General features: G+C 39.1%; 1 protein-coding gene across 9 annotated transcripts in view; it reads left to right on the top strand.

Moving 5' to 3' along the window:
- mid2 (midline 2) overlaps positions 1-18654 on the top strand; it is a 151435-nt gene extending 132781 nt beyond the window's left edge. For all 9 annotated transcript variants that reach the window (XM_053505924.1, XM_053505923.1, XM_053505927.1 and 6 more), the window contains 5 exons: positions 1779-1906; positions 1993-2136; positions 8668-8829; positions 13538-13745; positions 14679-18654. In XM_053505924.1, coding sequence (XP_053361899.1) covers positions 1779-1906; positions 1993-2136; positions 8668-8829; positions 13538-13745; positions 14679-15081 — 1045 coding nt within the window. In that variant the 3' untranslated portion in view covers positions 15082-18654. The remainder of the gene's footprint in view (positions 1-1778; positions 1907-1992; positions 2137-8667; positions 8830-13537; positions 13746-14678) is intronic.
- Positions 18655-19733: the final 1079 nt, after the last annotated feature.

Raw genomic sequence — 19733 nt, 5'->3', positions numbered from 1 at the left:
TTGAGATGCTTGACTGATTTACAGCACAGTTAATAGTGTTCAAGATACAGCGGACCAGTGCCAAATTTAAATAACATTCACAGTAGCTTAGTGAATTAATTAATTATGCAGAACCATTAAAGGTCTAACAAGGACTTTCCCCCAACTTGCTGTTCCCCGTGTCGGATGACCTAAATAAAACCCATACCATAGACGACCTATAGGTCCTAGAGAGTCACAAAGGTCATCACTGGGAGGCATCTGCAGTGAGCAGTAGATTAAATAAAGTTTATTCCTCATATGAATAGAGAAACTCAGGCAGTGCATAAACATACAAGACATTCCAGCATTAATGAGCCCCAAGTTTATAAACCCTGACCTTGTACAAATTCCATAATTTTCCAATTGAATAAACTCCAAACATATTTAAAGGGGGAAAAAGACCAGTACAGGATGACTCATCAAAAAATAGCTTTCCCAGAAGTGATTAACTCTAAAATTAATATGAGTACATTTTCATTGCTTTTTTTTATTATTTAAACTAGACATGCACTGCCTGGCTAAAAAAGTCACCCTCTGCCTTTAATTATGGCACCCTATGCATTGCTTTGATAACATCACAACATCTATTTGCATTCAGAGTTGCATTTATTTTTGGCTGAGTTCTTACTGTATATTGGTGATGGGAGAGCCTGGAGCACTATGTACATTCGACACAATGCATGATGGATGTATCTCTTCATGTGCTTCCCTTCTTACTTTGATGCACCCATCACTCTGGAATCTGGACTTATCAGAACACATTACCCCTTTTTCCCATTGTGCCCAAGTCTTATCTTTATACTTCCTTCCTTTTTTCCTCCTGATTAGCCTCACTAATAATTGGTTTTCTTATGGCCACACAGCTGTTTAGTCCCAGTCCTGTGATTTCTTGTCACATTGTGCACGTGGAAATGCTCCTACTTTCATTGTTAAACATAGCCAGGATTTCTACTGTACTGTATATATTTACTGAGCAACTTTTCCGGTCACATTTCTTCTGTGAACTGATGGTTCTGCTCTATGCTACCAAGTTTTAATAGTGTGTTGGACTGTTTTCTCAGTTTTAGAAATCTCCTTAATTGTTGTTTTTTGCTTTTTGTTTTGTTTTTTTGATTGATGCAATCCAATAATTTGACCCTTCTGAAACACAGAAACATATTTTCCATGACCATGGGATACATTTTTTGACACGGTTGTTAAAGAAATGAGAAGCTACTAACAGCATTAGTTAAGGTTAAAAGAGTTGTTGCCAGCTGAAACATATTAATCACTTCAGAAATTTTTCCCAACAAAGGTTCTCATGTGTTTTCTTATGGCAACCCAAACAGTGACTTTTTATTATTATTATTATTTGCAGTATTGTATTAGTGTTCATACAGATACAAAAAAAAAGCTCAGAACACTAGTCTTGGTTTCAGCGGCACTTCAAGTCGTCATAAATATTATACCAGTTTATAGACCTCTTACTGATATGGCCTAAGGTCAGAGTTCTAGTAGCAAGACATATTTCAAGAATAGCAAGGGCTCCTCTGTGCCACCACTGTGGCACCAGAGCCGTGCTCATGAGACAGGGTTTTTATAATTGCCTCCATGCAGTTCCATTTCCATCAGTATTACACGTTTCTTTAATTGTGCTCTCAGGTGAGCTTTTAACCTGGCTGTCACGGTGAAATAGTGCACTAAACAAACCTTAAGCGAGCGTGTGGAGCTTGCTTTCAATGCACATCTCTCTCTCTTTCTCTCTCGCTGACACCCAGGGTTGCCATGGCCACCGCCTCCTCACAGGTCCTTATCCCAGATGTCAATCTGAATGAGGCCTTTGACAATTTTGCCCTCGACTTCTCCCGAGAAAAGAAGATCCTGGAGGGCCTGGACTATCTGACAGGTGAGACAGATACACACCACCTCTACACATCATTTTCTCAGGAAGAAAAAAAAATGTTGCTAATAATAAGCTTTAAATTTTTCCAGCCCCTAATCCACCATCTATACGAGAGGAGCTGTGCACAGCCTCCCACGATACCATCACTGTGCACTGGACCTCTGAGGACGAGTTTAGTGTCACATCTTATGAACTGCAATACACTATTTACACGGGCCAGACCAACTTCATCAGTGAGTGTTTATATATTTATTTATTTTACAAACAGTGTATTTTTACGGTACCATCTACACCTTTCATTCTTTTCCGCATCACATTGTATGCAGCATTGTGTTATATTTTGAATAATACTGTAGGTATTGAATTTGTTGCCCAAAATTAGAAATATGATCTACCAAAGTCAAGAATGTGCTTCTGCAGTGCAGATAGTAACAAGCTTTATGTAAGTTAGAGCCTGGCAGAGCCGTATTTTTGCATACTCTCCATTATATAACAAAGCTTCTTGTGAGGTCTGGTTTCCAGAGGATTTATTGCTGACACATTAAGATTTCCTGCATCAAAAGTCTACTTAACTCTCATTATATGATTTAGGATCACCTACTAGCACAGCGCCTTTCATTATCATACAAATAGTCCCTTTTTTATTTATTTATTTATTTATTTTTTGGAGAAGATAAAGCAGTAACATCAGTACACTTGACGTGATCTTGGCAGAGGAAGCCATTGTAAGAGAAAAAGAAAGGGAGAACTGCAATCCAGAGGCCTAGAGTTCTAGAGTGGCACTCAAACAACACCACTTCTTCCATACACTTATGTATACTCCTACACAAATACACATTGTGCTTAACGTTTCTGTACTCTGTCTCGCTGTCTCTTTCTCCCACATTTCCCTCTGCCCTTTTCCTTTCCTGTCTTTTCTTTTCTCTCCATCTGTCTCTATATCGTTCTCTTTTTCTCTCACTCTGCTGTGGAGTGAGCTGTACTCCTTCAGTTACAGCAGCATAGAAAGCAATTTTTTTCTTCTTCAGCCTTTAATAGCCCAGAGACTCAGGAGCACTGGTCTGGCCACCGTTACTGCAACCTCCTCAGAGAATTCAAGCCGAGAGGCTGAGAAATGGAGAGGAATGCTTTCTTCCCAGATTTACAACTTTTTCCATCGCTCTGCGGATGCGAGCGCTTAAGTGAAGCCACTAGCTGGTTATTGGTAGAATTTGCTTGTATCCCATGAGGAGAAACACGAGCCTTTCCCATAGCTTTTATTTTGCTTGGTTTCTACACATACAGCCCATTCAGAAGAGCTTTGTGTTGTTTCATTCCTAACCGAATCAAATTTGTTTTCTTGGACTGAATTGTATAAGCTTTCTTATTGCATTTAATTACCATTGATTTTTTTTTTTTTCTTCCAGCGTCTGTAAACAAGCCTGTGAATTATTAGAGTAACTTTGTTCCAGTTTAAAACATTTACAATAGCTATAGACTTACCTTGCCCTTCTCCACAGGTCAGATATCAGCAATTACACATTTGGCGCAGACACAAAGGCACCCCTCGGTGGCTAATTAAAAACGGCTCCAAAAGCAGCTATCTCAGCCAGATCTCACACTAATGGGCTGGAAGTGGAGAAGTATAAAGCTTCCTCCCTCTCTTACTCAGGGACTGCACACTTCCAGGCCAGTCATTAGCCCAAGCATTGAGGCTGGATTATCCTGCTGATTTTTCCATCCACACGAGTGCAGGTGCTGTTCTGGCATCAGGCACGATTACATCTGACCCAAGCTAATGCTCTTTACTTCGCTTTTATTGTGATGGTGATTGATGGTGATGGGAGTTGCTAGAGCTGCATGCTAAGCCAGCAGCAAAAGGTCCTCCAAGCCTCACAGGAGCCCACATACTTCCCCCCCCCCCCTCCCCACACACACACACACACAAGCTGCATTGCTCAGATTTAACTGTTTGTCCTTACTGGTGTACATCTTCCAGATTGGAGAGGACTGAAGGAGTGCTGATCTGATGTGAGGGTTAAATAGGTAACAGTGACATTAGAGCAGGCAGGTACGATTCACTGCTAGAGTGATCTGTTCAGCATGTTGTGTTAAAGAGTTCACTCGTATCTCATTCGATCGTCTTTCCTGGTGTTTTATTTTACCTCAAAGCAGTTTGTGAATGGATCTTGTAGAGTTGTAGTGAATCCTGCTGACTTCCATTCTTAACACAACACAGGGAGTAATAAAAGATAAACCTATGTCATGCAAAGTAAAGTGACAGAACTATTGATACTGATGACACCGATATTTCTTTATGATCAAATGAATCAGTCATTACACATAAATGCTTGAAATCTACACCATGTATAGTGTAAATGGTTTTACTCTAAAGGAAATCAGCATTTTCTAGCTCAGTCTCTGTGTACTTCAGTCATTAGTGCATCACTGTAGTTTAATACACAGAATGTAAAATGCTTTTGTGAAATGTTTAGTGAACTGTATCCCTTTTTTTTTATTTAAGTGGTATATTGTTATGTAGTTAAATATTCTAAACATCCATTGGTGGCGTTTCAATGAACGCCCAGTAATGAGTGAGTTTTGAGTAAACCGGTCTTCTGTACTTTTCACTAAATTTAAAATGAACAAAATGATTGTCTGTGGTAGTCATACACACGCTACAGGAGCAGTGGATGGAGATTAGCTTAAATGCTGGAGTATTTATTTATATGCCTAGTCATGTTAACCATCTCACCAAATTTTGTCCTAAAGACTTTCCTTCAGCTGAAGACTTAAAGGTCCAGCATAAATTTTACTGTTTCTTTAACAAGTTAACTCAAAGTCTGTTAGTGCTTCAGCTAAAATGCACACCAGATATTGGATTTTGATAATCTATACAAATAAAAGTTTTTTTCTGTACATTGTTCAGAAATCAGCTATCTTTACATTTCATATATCGGAGGATCCGAAACAAGTCTCCGAAAAAACATTCTGTCTGAATGTCTATCCATCCAGACGATTTTATCACAGCATCACGCAAAAACTGGCTTAACAGAATGTAATGAATCTTTGCCAGTCCTTCAGTGTTTGCTGAAATGAAATAAAAATGTTGAGTAGAAAGAACAGTATGAGCAGCTGATTAGCCAAGCTCTCTCAGAGGGGAGGGATAAGAGGTACTTAGTGCTTCCACATTAATCCCGGCTATACGGCCAATCAGGGGCGTCTGTGAGTTCACGCAAGCGGAAGGAGTGGACAGCGCTGAGTGGACAGCGCTGTCCTCAGAGTGTGTTACGAGAGCATTAGAGCAAACTGCAGTCCGAGGTCAGGGCGTGTAAAATGTTCACACTGTGATTGTTAGCTGCTCAAATTAAAATGTTGAGTAAGAGTGATGTACAGTAAGTGCTGGCGATGAAAAAAGAACTTGACGTAAACAAGGCGTAAGATACTTAACCATTTCTTTGTATTAATAAGTTAGGCAAAACTCTGTAACCGCCAACAATGGGTACTAACACTAGCGGATTATAAATTTTTATCACTTATACACCTTTTATTTCTCTCCTCATCCAGAGAACATTGAGGGTGGAGGGGTATCAAAATTTCTTTTGTGTATAAGCATACTGAAAACCACTGAATGTCTAGAAATGACCAAAAATTAATCTTGCATTCATGGTCAGCTTTAAATCCTTTACTGATTTTAAACATTTTATTGCAGAAAGCCTCACTTATTGCTGCTTATTGTTGGGCATAGTTTTTTCAAAGCGCTGTCATACAGCTCCACATGAATGAGCTGTTACTATAGAAAGGATAACGTGTTAGAAAGAGAAGATTAATATGCACTTGTGATTTGCCTCGCAGCAGGTACTATTCTCAGAGACATGCCAGACTGCTGTTTAACGGAGATTAATCAACACATTTTGTCCGGCTGGATTGAAGAATTGTGCAGTAATGCTCAATGAAATGTCTGATTAGCCTTAAGGATAATAAAGTACACATGATGTCATTGCCCAAGTTCAAATCAGGACAGGCCTACCTGCGATAACATTGTCCATGACTTCTGCTAGAAGCTCAGGTCTTTATAGTGCAGAAATTCATAAGCTGGGCTTTAGAGGATTGCAGAGAACAATAGGAGGAGAATAAAGGCAGAGTCCTGTGAGGCCACATATGATAGGGGTTAGACTGAGTGTGATAGCAGAAGCGCTACATTTCCGTTAGGGTTATTGAGATGCAGAATGCGGTCTGTTCACAGACACTGAGTGTAAAGTCAGTGGCATCTTGTACATGGAAGAAAAACAAAACAAAAACTCCCTGTTACAACATCGAAAACAGGTTTCACAGACGGGAACAAGAGCATCCCAGTATTCCTCAAGGCTGATTTGTGCTTCTGCACCAAGTCTATGCCAGAGCTTTGTACCCTACAGTGTAGCCTACGGCATACCCTGACGTGCACCTCCCCTGAAATCCAACGCAGATGGCAACAACTGTGATTGGTCCACCAAGAAGTATTGCATTTCCTGCTTCTTCTTCTTCTTCTTCTTCTTCTCTGCATCCATTTTTTTTTATTAACTCGAGCATTGTACTGATCTTCTCCAAGGTCTATAGTACTTTCACCAAGAAGTGGCAAAAAGACTCAGCACAGTGGCATAGAAACCCCACTACAAACTAGCTGAGGGACGCAGCACATCAGCGCACAAGTATATAAATGCTCAAACCATTGCAGACCACTTGTGTAGACTTGACACAGAAGCATAAATCAGGATTTAGGTGTGTCAACATTTCAACAAACTATTTTGCCTGGCAGTCATGCCTGCCAAAGTTAACACTGCCAAGCTAAAATACTGAAAAATCTCTGGCTAAATTTACACGAGATCACGAGACCAGAAATGTTAAGAAACTCCAGTGATTGGATATTACCAAATTATCAGCTCCAGCTGTTCTTTCAAACACTTTCAAGGACAGAGAACTGCCAGATTTACGATACAGTGATATTTACAGCTGTCTCATCAGGTATGATTTAATGTTAAACTATAATTTAGTCAAATCAAAGCAGTGTTTAAGTAGAATATTAGGACATTTGGTTATTTAACATGTCAGTTCTTGATGTATTTATCTCCCGACCTTGCCGTCCACCTCTCACTCTGTTACCTGCGCTGCCTGACGAGTGACTGAGGTCTCAATGTATGTTTGATTAAACAGGTGCAATTAGAAAATTATTTGGGGGAAAATGTACGTCTAATTTAAGATTTAAGGAAACACCAAATGAACAATTAATGTAAATTGAATACCAAGAGCAGCTTAATGACTCTAATGAAAATATAATGGCACCGCTGACCTGTTAAACCCTGTATGTGCCCTAAATTAGCAAACATAAACAAAGTACATCATGTACCTTATGTTAGATATTTGTTGTGTTAAAGTTTTATTTTAGCATGGTTCTGCCTGAACTAAAACGGTCACTACACAAGCTCAATTTAACAGCAACCAGAACACAGCTTTGACCAGGATTAAGTTTTTCTTCTCGCTGGATGGCTGATAACCACAAATTTATTTATTTTTTTCTTGTGGAAAACTGACAAACCTGTCTCCCATGTTTTTGGCCTCATATATTGTGGCATTTTTATGCATGACAACTATCACTGTAAAACCACAGACAGATTGCCAGACAGCGCGGCGGCTGGTTTAGTTTTACATTACTTTGACCGCCACACTCGAGAGCTCTTTTCTTACTGTATAGATACCGAAACACTCGGAGTGCCGATCTGTTTTAATTCAAAAGAGCAAGCAGTCATACTGTAGTCACTGTACCTTAATTGTTCGTGTTTAATAAAAATGAATAAAAAAAACAGATGAAACTGAGGGTCTAATTTGAACTTTTAACCACGCTGAAGTCTGAAGTCTTCTCCACCTTATTTATGACGAGGCATTAATATTTAAGTACTTTATATGCAGTGACTGTAAGTCCATGACAAAGCAAGATTTAAATTGACATAATATTTGCTTTCTCAGGAGGTATGCGGTGAGGCTGACCGAGTGACAATGAATATTTCACTGGGGCCGTGTAAAAGTGCATTTTTGATGCGGTTCAGCTGTCCTTTCTGGGCGATGTCTTGGGATCATGTTTTCTAAGAGCGCGCCGTTTGACATTTAATTTCAGTGATTTTGTAAGCGAGAGTGCTAATCCCTAGGGCTGACATATTGTGGTTGCTTGGTGGAAAGGAAGCGTGTCTCGCTCACACACTGGGAGTATTGACCGTCAGATTTATGTCTATGCCCTGATGTTCCCTGGAGATGCTTGGTATAAGTCTTACTGCCATAAGGAATCGGGTTCTGGGAGTGTATATTTCTGTCTCTGTTTGCTTGAAGCCCACATGCTGGAATCCCACAGGGACTGATCCATATATCCACAACATGTGGTGAATTAAACATTTGTTGTGTGGTAGGTGTTTTTTTTTGTGTCATAAACAAGGCAAGATTTTGCATGCTTTTTCCTAATTGCATAAATAGCTCCAGAACAGCAGTCATAATAATAATAATAATAATAATAATAATAATAATGTTGTTGTTGGACTTTCAACAACTTGGCACAGGTTTTACACAGGATGTCCTTTCTGCATCTAGTGACATTGGCTGGAAGTCAAAATTAATAATAGTGATGATGATGTCATTTCAAAAGTAACTGATGTACACACCTTAAAAGGATGATTCAAAAAGTATTATTGTTTTTTGTGTTTTCATTTGTTCTAACACATCTTTGCTCTCTCTCTCTCTCTTTCTCTCTCTGTCTGTAGGTCTATATAACTCAGTGGACAGTTGGATGATTGTACCCAACATCAAGCAGAATCATTACACGGTGCACGGGCTTCAGAGTGGAACCCGCTATATATTCTTCGTCAAGGCCATCAACCAGGCTGGCAGCCGCAACAGCGAGCCAGCACGTCTCAAAACCAACAGTAAGTCACACACACACACACACACACATCACTGCAAGGATAAATAAGCAAAAAAATAACACAATTTATCACACTAGAACTTTTAGGGCCTTGCTTCTCATGCATATTGTTGGGTCCTGTTCAAAACACGCATTCGGTTTCACCCAGTACCTACAGTACCCTCTCAAGGACATATGATTGATAAGAATTACTATCCGCAGCCGCGAGATTGCTATTTAAATTCCACTCTGAAGAATCCGCTGGCTCAGTGTGCGTAGAGCAATCTGTCAGTAAAGATGTGCAATCCGCTAAATGATGCAGATCTATCATACACCAGCTTTATCACTGTTGCGTCATTAGAGAGCAACTGAGCCTGTTAATAATAATAGTAATAATAATAATACTGTAATAGCACTGTTGGTACAGCATGTGTGTTTGTGCCCAGATGTCCCATGCAATTGTAAACTCTTCCTGCCTTTTCTCAATCATGTTACAAAACACCCATGACCTCTAGGTCTGATTTAAATGTATGCCTCTCCAGGAGGGTTTACATTTCATCCTCATCACTGTTGGGAGACGTTACTTTTTAAATTAACTAATTACATTACAAAATTACTGTCATTAAAAAGTAATCATTTACATTACAGTGTTACTTCCTGATAAAAGAACTAGTTAGAATACTTTTCCATTGCAGAAATCTTTTGTGATTCCTCATGCATGTTGTTTTAGTCAAGACCTTTATAATTATTCTACCATCATCACTTAGCGAAGTTTGGCCAATAATCTGTTAACTACCAATACCCCTATCTCACCTACGCGGTTTCGCACGGTGGCCGTAAGTACGGTTCATCATGATTTACTGCGAGTTTGGGCGCTGTGATTAGGTTTCCATCTTTCGCACAGTCAAACCGCATTCTCACCACTTATTGCTTTAATCGCCCTCTTGGTTGAAGGCAGTCTGAAGTCCTCTTGGCTTTTCAGTGCAGGTAGTTTGCTCAGCACAGTAAAGATGAGATTTAAACAGCACAGAAAGCAGCAATGGCCAATTATGGGAATTGTTCAGTGAGAGTCATGTTACTCAGCAGGTGTGTTTATCAGGAACACTCTGCCATAGTGCCACGTGCATGTTTGACAGTCTTGCCAATGCTGTAGCACTTTTTTTTTTCTTTTTTTAGATGAGAAACTTTTTGCATGTCTCTCATCTGTTTTGTTTCCCTCTACCCCTACACTACATTGTACACTGTCAAACAGCCACACAAAGTAACACAATAGCTTGCTCTAAGAAGCAGCACTACTATTTGAATCCATTTGCATAAGCTCTTTGTGTTTGATTAAGAGATTCAGAGCGAGCAGATTCTGAAACAGTCTTTTGTTTCCAGCGTGTCTCTGCCTCAGCATGATCAGCTGGCTGTAATTATCCAGAAGCAGAGCTGCTGGTGACTGCGTCATTAAAGTGAAGTCTTGCTAACTATAGGCCGACAAGTAGCCAAGTGTGTGTGTTTGTGTGTGGGGTGTGTGTGAGGAGAGTACTAACAATAAGAGTCAAGAAGAACCTGTCATGTGTTTTAGTTTTTTTTTTTTTTAAATAGACTATACAGTATGTGATGGGATGCAGTCAGGATAAAAATATATGTGTGTGTGTGTGTGTGTATATGTGTGTGTGTGTGTGTGTGTGTGTGTGTGTGTGTGTGTGAAATCTTAAGTAGCATATGTGCTATACCAGTACCGGAGATTAACCTAGTATGCACCTTAAGCACTCTGTTAGAGAAGTTTAGACCCCAGTTTAGAACATCCTTGAGTTTAGGGAAGAAGTTTTTTTTTTTTCAGCCTGGCACACGTGTCCTAAATGTTGTGTGACATTTTACCAGATAACAGGGGTGAGTAGAGACCCTAAAAGCAAATGAATTGGCTTTATCGAGCCAGTGCTTTTGATACTTGTGATAGTCTCACAGATTTTCAGCTTGTTACACAGTGCAGAGACATTACCTATCTCAGACTTTAATACATCTTGTCAGGATGTTCTCAAAAGTGTGCCCGTGGAGCATGGAGAAGAAGACGAGGCTTAACCATCCCTTACCTTACTCCAGGAGCTCTATCATGTCATATCATGCCTTTAGGGCAACAATGGAGAAGAGGCATCGTCAGGGCTGTAAAATAGAAATCAAAGCCACACTGACGGAGGATGTACAGTACATGTAACACTGCTGCCTCTAGGTGTTTTGTAAGACCTTTTTTTTTCATTGTAAATATTCAGGATGTTTAGAATGTTTAGTCATATTTCCAATCCATCTTGAAAATATACAGTGTCATGCACCAGGACCCGTGCTGTATATCTCAAGTAGTCCTTTAAACATCCAGTAAAATGTCACTTCAGAGTGTGAGGGATGAGAAATCAAGCTGTGCTGAAGTATGTCTCAGTCTGTGTCAGTAAGCAACCCACACAGTCATAACTCCATAGTGTATATAATGTATTTGTGTTTAGCAGCAGCAAGATTGTGTGTGTGTTTATGTGTGTGTGTGTGTGTGTGCACGAGTGTGAGTGTGTGTCTCCAACAGAAGGCTCTGTTTAATCAGCACTGCTTCAGCTGATGATGCACATTCAGGGCTCATTTCAAGAAACTGATTCCGTGTCAGTTGACAGTATTTTAAAATCACGTTAATGCTTTGTGTATTTTTCCCCCCATCTTTTATTATATGTACTGTGTATATCCTTTTCAAAAATGTATTTATTATTTATAAGATGTCAGGCTTGTCTGGTTATGTCTTAAGACCTTTACGCCAACTGAAGTGTGTCTTAATTAGAATAAGCAAGCGTGGAATACTTAATAAGGAGCTGTAAAGTGTCTTAGAGTTACCTTGTCCTCGTTGCGCTTGTTTAATTGCCTAGATTTGCATTATGCGACAGCAGACTTCCTAAATGTCAGCCTCTGCTTTATTTTTTTTTTTTTTTTTTTCATGATAGTCGCTCAAACACAGAAGAAAACCCCTTAGAATAATTAAAGTCAAATTAGAAGGAGTTAAGAAAATACAAGACAATTGTCCTGGTGTTATTCCCACGTGTGTAGGAACAGAATGTTACACAAAACACCCTTCCATTTCCAACTACACTAATCAGCACTTCTGTTTACATTGTGAATATGTTCTTATCAGATCCCTTCAGAGTTAGAAATGTGGTAGTCTTTCCCACTCCCGGGTGCAGCTCTCCTACACAGTCTGCTGTTGGCTAATATGGAGCTTTTTGGAAATGCTCTGACTGAGTTATTACACAGGCTCGCTCCACATTCCTTGTATTAAACGGTATCGGTCCATTTGGTATAATAGACTACAGGTTTTCTGCTTCATTTACCTTGGCTGTAGCATGCCACGTGTCTGCATGTGTGTATACATGTTTCCTTTGTTGCTTGCCAGGAGCAGTCCCAGTGGAAAGGCAAGACCGTGCACGTGTGTTTCGGGAGGACTGCACTCGCCGCGATAAGCAGTTCAAAGCACAAGAGAACATTAATGGAATTGGCTGGAAGTAGCACATTGCTTGAATGCCTCATAGCCAGGCACAGTAACTCACACTGCGGGTGAAGCTAGACATGCAAGCTGATTATTGCACCGTGCTGTCAGTCATTAGGTTGCACCTCAGAGGCTTAGCTTCAGGTCTGAGCGAAATGTCAGTCCTGACCTGTGCTTAAACTCCAATCCCAAACTTCTGCAGTGAGAGTGTGAGGGATGAAAAACTCTTCAGGGGAAAACATCCTCATCTACTGTAGATATGCCGTCTTCGTCAGAGGTGTTGCTTTTCCACCTTTTATACATTTCGTTGATTTTAACAGTTAATGAAAAACATGGTCTGTATCGACAGACATGGATTGTTTGAAAAACCTATAAGTTATGCTAGTAATTATTTGTCAAACTATTGTGGTGACATTACTTTGGCAGGGTTACGGACATTAAGAAAAGGTTGAGGTTAAAAATGAAAGAAAAGTTCTTGAATGTTAGAATTACAATGTTGCAAATACAACTTTGTCAATATTAACACTAAACCGCTGGCCTAAAAGAAATTACAAATCTGATGGACTGGACCACTGGATGAGTAAGGAACATGCTGTTGATGGCAGTAAATTAACGTACATAACATCATGTGTCACAAAAGATATCAAACAAGATTATTTTACTGAAATAATAAATTGTAAAGCAGACAAATGTCTACTTAACGTCTGAGATCTGTTCTGTAACCGGATGTGATGCCATGTAGACACTGTGGTAATACAATACTATAGTGCAGTCGTTTGGGAGCTAAGATGTACCTCATGTTAATGTTTTCTAACATCAGTCTGATCTTTGCCCAATCAGCCAGCATGACTGCTCTAAATCAAAGGTTTTAAATTTCATTGTGTTTGCAGCATTGTGTTTGCAGCATTGTGTTTGCAGCATTGTGTTTGGGTCATTTGATGAATGTTATCTCAAAGTCATTTCATTAAAGTCATTCTAACTTCCATAAACCAAAATAGAAAAGTTATTGTAACATCGCTACAGCTATATTACAACGCAGGCCCAACTTCAGGCTTCCTGCTGGGTCATGTGTAACAGTAAAACCTGTAAGGCTCACTAAGCTGATTCAGATCTGTTGAAATCAGGAAAAGTATTTAACTTGACCAAGCTTGTAAAAGCCTTGTCCTTGACAAGCACTTGTTCCCGCCGTCTCTTTGAATTCACTCAATTTATGTCTTTTTGTCCACAGGCCAGCCTTTTAAACTGGACCCTAAGACGGCTCATAAGAAGCTGCGCCTGTCCAACGACTGCCTGACCATGGAGAAGGATGAGAGCTCTTTAAAGAAGAGTCACACACCAGAGCGCTTTAGTGGTACAGGTTGTTATGGCGCAGCTGGCAACGTATTTATCGACAGTGGCTGCCATTACTGGGAAGTGTTGTTAGGAGCATCCACATGGTGGGTAAAAAAAATAAACAATGCTCCTCTGGGCCAATTATTATTCTTGTACCATCACTTTTTTGTTCTCGAGTTGTATTTATGTTAGTAGAGTTGTATATATATATCAGAGAATGACTGACTTTTCCACATCTGGTTTGTAGAAAAAAATGGCATCTAGATTCACCCAGTCGTGTGTGTGCGTGTGTGGTGTACGCAGCTGCCATTCATACTTATTTAAGCAGCAATCTCCACACAGTTTAAAAAAAATCTTTCAATCATTCTACTACAGATTAGTGTGTGTGTGTGTGTGTGTGTTATGGTGTGAATGTTGCACATTTGTGTTTTTCAAACCGCTAAAATTACATTTTCTTGACCCCACTGCTTAGCAACCGTTCCTATCTGTTTTTATCTGATATTTCCACCCATACACAACAAAACTAAAAATAAAGCTAAAAGAAAATGTCAGCTTAGAATTTGTCTGGGTGAGATATCAGATTTTAGCATCAGATGAACACAACCATCATCCCATCTGTTCAAAGGCAAGATATTTCATCTGCTGTTAAAAAATACTGCTTAAATAATTTAGGTTTGACAAACTCCATTTATGTTTTAACATCTCAAACACATGGTTAAAGTTAGCTGGCGTTCTACACATTTGCTGAATCTTCTTTTCGTAACCTCATATGGTTAACTTCTAAGTCCCACTTAAGTAAATAGCATTTTACCTTAGCTTTTTTTTTCCCCTTACGCGTTTATACATTTTTGTGACATTAACTGTGCTTCTACCTGAAACTTGTTCCCATCAAAACAAAAATATGACAATAACCATGGGCAGGTCCTAGACACTGGTTTAAACAGTTTTATTCTTTATATTAAATGTTTATTAATTAATATTAGTTTATTTATATTTATAAACCATCCTTTGCATTTAAAATGCATCCTATGCTGCAGGTACACGGTGGGTGTGGCTTACAAGTCGGCCCCGAAGAACGAGTGGAACGGCAAGAACTCGTCATCATGGGTGTTCTCTCGCTGCAATAATAACTTTCTGGTGCGACACAACGGCAAAGAGATGCTGGTGGAGGCATCACTGCAGCTGCGAAGGCTCGGAGTGCTACTGGACTATGACAACAACACGCTCTCCTTCTATGATGCCATGAACTCTCAGCACCTGCACACATTCGACATCTCCTTTCTGCTTCCTGTCGCCCCTACCTTCATGATCTCGAATAAATCACTAATGATCCTGTCTGGCCTGCCTGTGCCCGACTTTGTGGACTGCCCCGAGCAGCAGGACGGCAGCGGCCGGCAGCAAGAGTCTCCATATGGCCTGACTATGAAGTGTTGCAACTGAGGCGCTCGCACAGACTCTTCCAGAACGGTCCCAGGAGCTCGTTTCGTCCACTTCGCTTCCTCGCTTTTATTTTGGCCCCACCACAGGCTCACATGGATGATGGTGTGGATAGAATTGTGGAAGCTAGGTTTGAAAGATGTGCTAATTCTCTCCTTGATCGTTGCAGTTAGGGGTGTTTCGGATGTGTTGCATGACTCTACTAGTCATGGATTATGAGATCTGTAATGGAGTGGGAAAAGTATGTAAATTATTCATGACTAATAGTTTGGTTTGCTTCTTTTATCAGTTTTGCTATTATCCGTAAAAAAAAAGCACTTTTTCAAACATTTTAAGTGCCCCGTGTGTGAAATAAAAGAAAAAAAAAAAAGACATGATTTAGGACAGGGCTGGACATTGTTTGGATATAGTGGATTTATCTTCTAATAGAAAAAGGGATTATAGATAATGGTAAGATATGGTGTTTCTACTTAGGTTACCATTTAATAATACCTGATGAAACAAATTCACACTTTCATATTCAGGGAGGGAACAAGGAGAGCATTTTCTTTGTGCTTTTGTCTAGACGTTTATAGCATGATATGTATTTCCTCTGTGATTTGTTCCACTCTATTGGTTTCCTGTTCTGTATTTTGTGCTAAAGCATGACAGTCCCACTGCTGATTTTATAGACATGGATTTATACTGATCCATGTAGTATTTTTTATATACTTTTTATTGGAAAGCTAAATCCATCTTACCAAATCAACCAACACGTAAAAGCATTGCGGGTGAACTAAATCTCCAAAGGGCTTTATGGAACACAATTTACGCTTTCACTTATAGATTCGTTCAGTTAAAAGGAGGGGCCGAGTCTAACAGTATTCAGTCCCATGCTCAGTTTTCAGGGGGTTGTGACAATTCTGCAAAGGGACGTCTGCTTTGACATCAACATGCAGGTGTCCTGATGGCAGCCAACAACCACAGCTCATCAGTGCTTTGGGTCACTTCATGAAAACTTCAGCCACAGCATCCATGTTACACTCACATAAGGTTCAGTCCAGGGTAAAGTAAGGTCACTCAGTTAATTTATATTGTAACTACGTTATCATAAAAAAAAAAAAAAAACTTATCAAAGCAGGTAGATATGGTTCATACAGTGTATGTGACCCATCGTTTTAAGTCAAGTATCAAGTTTCACAAGTTAGTTTTGCACTATGGCCAATAAAGTGCAATGTACAATGTAAAAAGCTTCAATTTCAGCAAAAATATCTTCCTGATTGCTTAACAGGATTAAGAAAGTTTAAATCCTCTAAAACATTTTTTAAAGCACTTTAATGGTGAACACAGTCCATACTGGTTACCAGTTGTGATGAAAAAAACATGCAATTTGTTAGCTATAAAATGTTGCTGCTGTTATTAGCAGGGAAATCCCGGTGTCAAATAAGACTGAAGGTTCTTTTTTTTTTTTCTTTTAAGTCACAGAATTGTAATTTAAATATTCTAAAAATAGGATGTCGACTACTCCCTTCTTGTAAACAAACTCACAATGGCCATATCGCAGCAACCGGACTTGATAAAAGAATAAACTTGAGATCAAAATGGATCTTATATAATAAGGGATCTGAAGGTATACAGTACAGAACTCAAATCATCTAAAATGTGGCATTTATCTGTGCCAAAAACACTACAACGCTTAATGACCAATCTAAAGAAAAAGAAAAAAACATCAACTTATATGGACGTCCTGCCAGTGTGTGTTGACTGGGGAGGTCTCACATACTAAACTGCATTTGGGTTTTCGGACATGTCGGGTAGAGCCCAAGTTATCATTATTTTTAAAAGTTTACTTTTAAGTTTACCTTTGCGTTATCATTACTTTTTTTAGCTCTTGGATTATGGGAATGATGCCACCAAATGCTTTTTAATTTTTTTTTTGTCTGAGAAACAACTAAAAACAACCACAAAAACATGTGATTATGTGTATCTGTGCTATTTCTTTGCCGGTATGACCCATTATTTTTTCAAATTTAAACACTTTCAAATACTTTTAAACACAATAAATGACAGTTTATTTATGGTTACAAAAAGTTGGACATTTTCATCCCAGTGCCTGGCTTTTAAAAAAAAAAAATTTAATTAGTTGTTATTTTCCTGTCCTGATTACATACGCAACGCAGTAAGTGGAAAAGTCTTTTTGACCCGTATGCCATTATGTCTAATAGTAATATAAGCAGAAAGGTGTAAGGGGTTTTCTTTAGAATTATGTTTTTGGGAATTTAACTGTGACCCATGTCACAGATTGGCTGCAATTTTCATGAAGTGACTTTTTTTTTTTTGCCTCATATATGATTTCCCTCAGTGCGATATTCAGGGAGGAATCAGTGAATGATGTCATAGACAATCATTTCTACTTTGCAGGCAAAAAAAATATATATGTATAATGTGTAGCATGATAACGTATATCGGCAATAGTGAGTTCTACTTGAGCCCCTCCTTGAAACAGAAATGGGCGTCCCACGGTAATATGCTGTCTCAGTGCAGCCTAGAGAGCAGACGAACTACTGATGGCACTCTCCTGCTGCTGCTTATAGTCATGTGTGGGGCCTCTCTCTCTCTCTCTCTCTCTCTCTCTCTCTTTTTCTCCCTCTCTCTCTTTCTCTCCCCCCTGTCCCTGTGGCTACTCAGCTCAGCTCTCCCCTCTCCCATGACCGTTTTTGCTTTTTTGATGTTTTTGGGCTAAAATCCCAGAGCATGCTTCAGATCACAGTGCTAATGCAATCCATTTTTCACACAGCGCAAGCTTACACCATGATATCCTTTCTTGTGTGTTCTGTGAGGTTATTATTAATACTATTGGAAACATACTTGCACAATAAACAGACAGTTGTTGCGAAAATTCCATTTTGTCTTTAACAGCTCAGCGAATCTTAAGCTGTCCAATATCTTTTTATTGTCAACTGAATAGTTCAGATGCCATAGTGGAGCCTAAACATGAAAGCAATATATGTAGATTGTAAGAGTCTAAACATTTGAACATTTCCATTTCCTTACTTTCCTCTTTTTAATATAGTAGTAGTTACATTTCAGCAGCGATTGAGGTTGGGATGCAAAGGTTTTCCAGTATGCTTGAGTCTTATTCAGGGGCTGTTCATCTCTACCTGACAGGTTTGAATTGTTTGTTTGAGCGTTTGTGTCGCTGCTTCCTATTAATATTCTATAATGTTTTGTAAGGAGAGAGTGCGGCATAGAGATCACTGAACAATTTGTTTTTGTTTTACTGCGTATCAGGTTTACAACTAGCTGTGCATTTTGTTGCTTTTAAAATAGACTGATAAACTTTTTTACATTTCCATTGTTCACTGATTACTTTTACAAGGGAAAAAAAAATAATCACACAAGGTTTCAATTTTACTTCAGTTTTTATTAGACGAACAAACGCTAGCGTGTTTATCATGTTTCTGTTTCGATCGTTTTAGCAAGACAAGGATGTAAATCATAGGGGGAAATATATATTATATGAAATTGTATAATATACAAATATATATGAACATTGTTATTTATGTGAGCTGAAACCCAATTAAAAACAAATCTGATCCCAAAAATTAAAGTTGGACTGTGTGTTTTGTGGTTCTGCCCTTAAATTTGTATTCTCTCTGTACACAGATTGTGTCACAGGAAGAGAGGGATAATGATGCCAAGCGAGTGTGCTCACAAACCCCATGGGCATGAGAGTGCTAGAGTGGAGTCTGGTGCACTGGCAGGGTTCTGAGTGCCCACAGTCAGGAGACGGGGCATTGCCCATGCTCTTCAGCTGGCTCTCCTGGCACAGGGCACAGTTAGGTCAGAAAACCGAAGGGTGAGTTTTACTAAGATGGAATGAGTCGAGCGGTGTAGAGAGATCACATGATTACATCGGATTATAATGCAAAATGTTATGCTCGGACAACGCGATGCACTCCTTTCATGTTTTTTAAACTTATTTTTCTTGTTTCATTGTCTTGTATTTAGAAAATCGGTCAGGGATGGCTGGCATAAATCAACTAGCAGGGTTGAGCATTGAGCAGTGGTGGCTCACTCAGTTAAGGCTGTAATAATAATAATAATAATTTAATCTTAATTCTTAAACCACATGTTTTTCAAATGTAAAAAGACATCAGTGGCTACGTGTACATGGACAATTTGTCTTTAAATCCAGTTAGAGATTTCAATTTAACTGTTTATCTGAGCAATGATCTAAAAAGTGGTAGCACTTAATCCGTATATAACCTTCCTGACGTGTAAAGTGGTTCCACCCTCTCTGAAGCATTTAATATGCCAGAAATTTTCCAGAACGAAAAAAGAATAAGTGAGATAACTGTGAGGTTAGATTAGATCTTTTGTGATAAATCCTGCCTTCCGCCTCATGATTGGCTATAAGAGTTCAGTCTCATCTATGACTCGTTTGCTGCTTTACTGCAGATGAAGTGATGAATCAAGCAGAGTCTCTTCCTCAGCCAGGGAACAAGTGGATGAAAGGAAAGATGGGTACTGTAGGAAGGAGTTGTTCTCACCTAAAGTTGGTCAACTAATGATACCATCACATGAGGCAAACATGCACAGAAATAATATTTTTATTTAATCAAGAGAGAAACGAGCAGATCAAATATTTACACAGATAATATTTATGTACTGAA

This window comes from Clarias gariepinus, chromosome 10 (assembly GCF_024256425.1).
Source record: "Clarias gariepinus isolate MV-2021 ecotype Netherlands chromosome 10, CGAR_prim_01v2, whole genome shotgun sequence".
NCBI lineage: Eukaryota > Metazoa > Chordata > Actinopteri > Siluriformes > Clariidae > Clarias > Clarias gariepinus.
The sequence above is the reverse complement of the archived record's forward strand: the minus strand, read 5'-3'. Positions and strand labels throughout refer to the sequence as shown.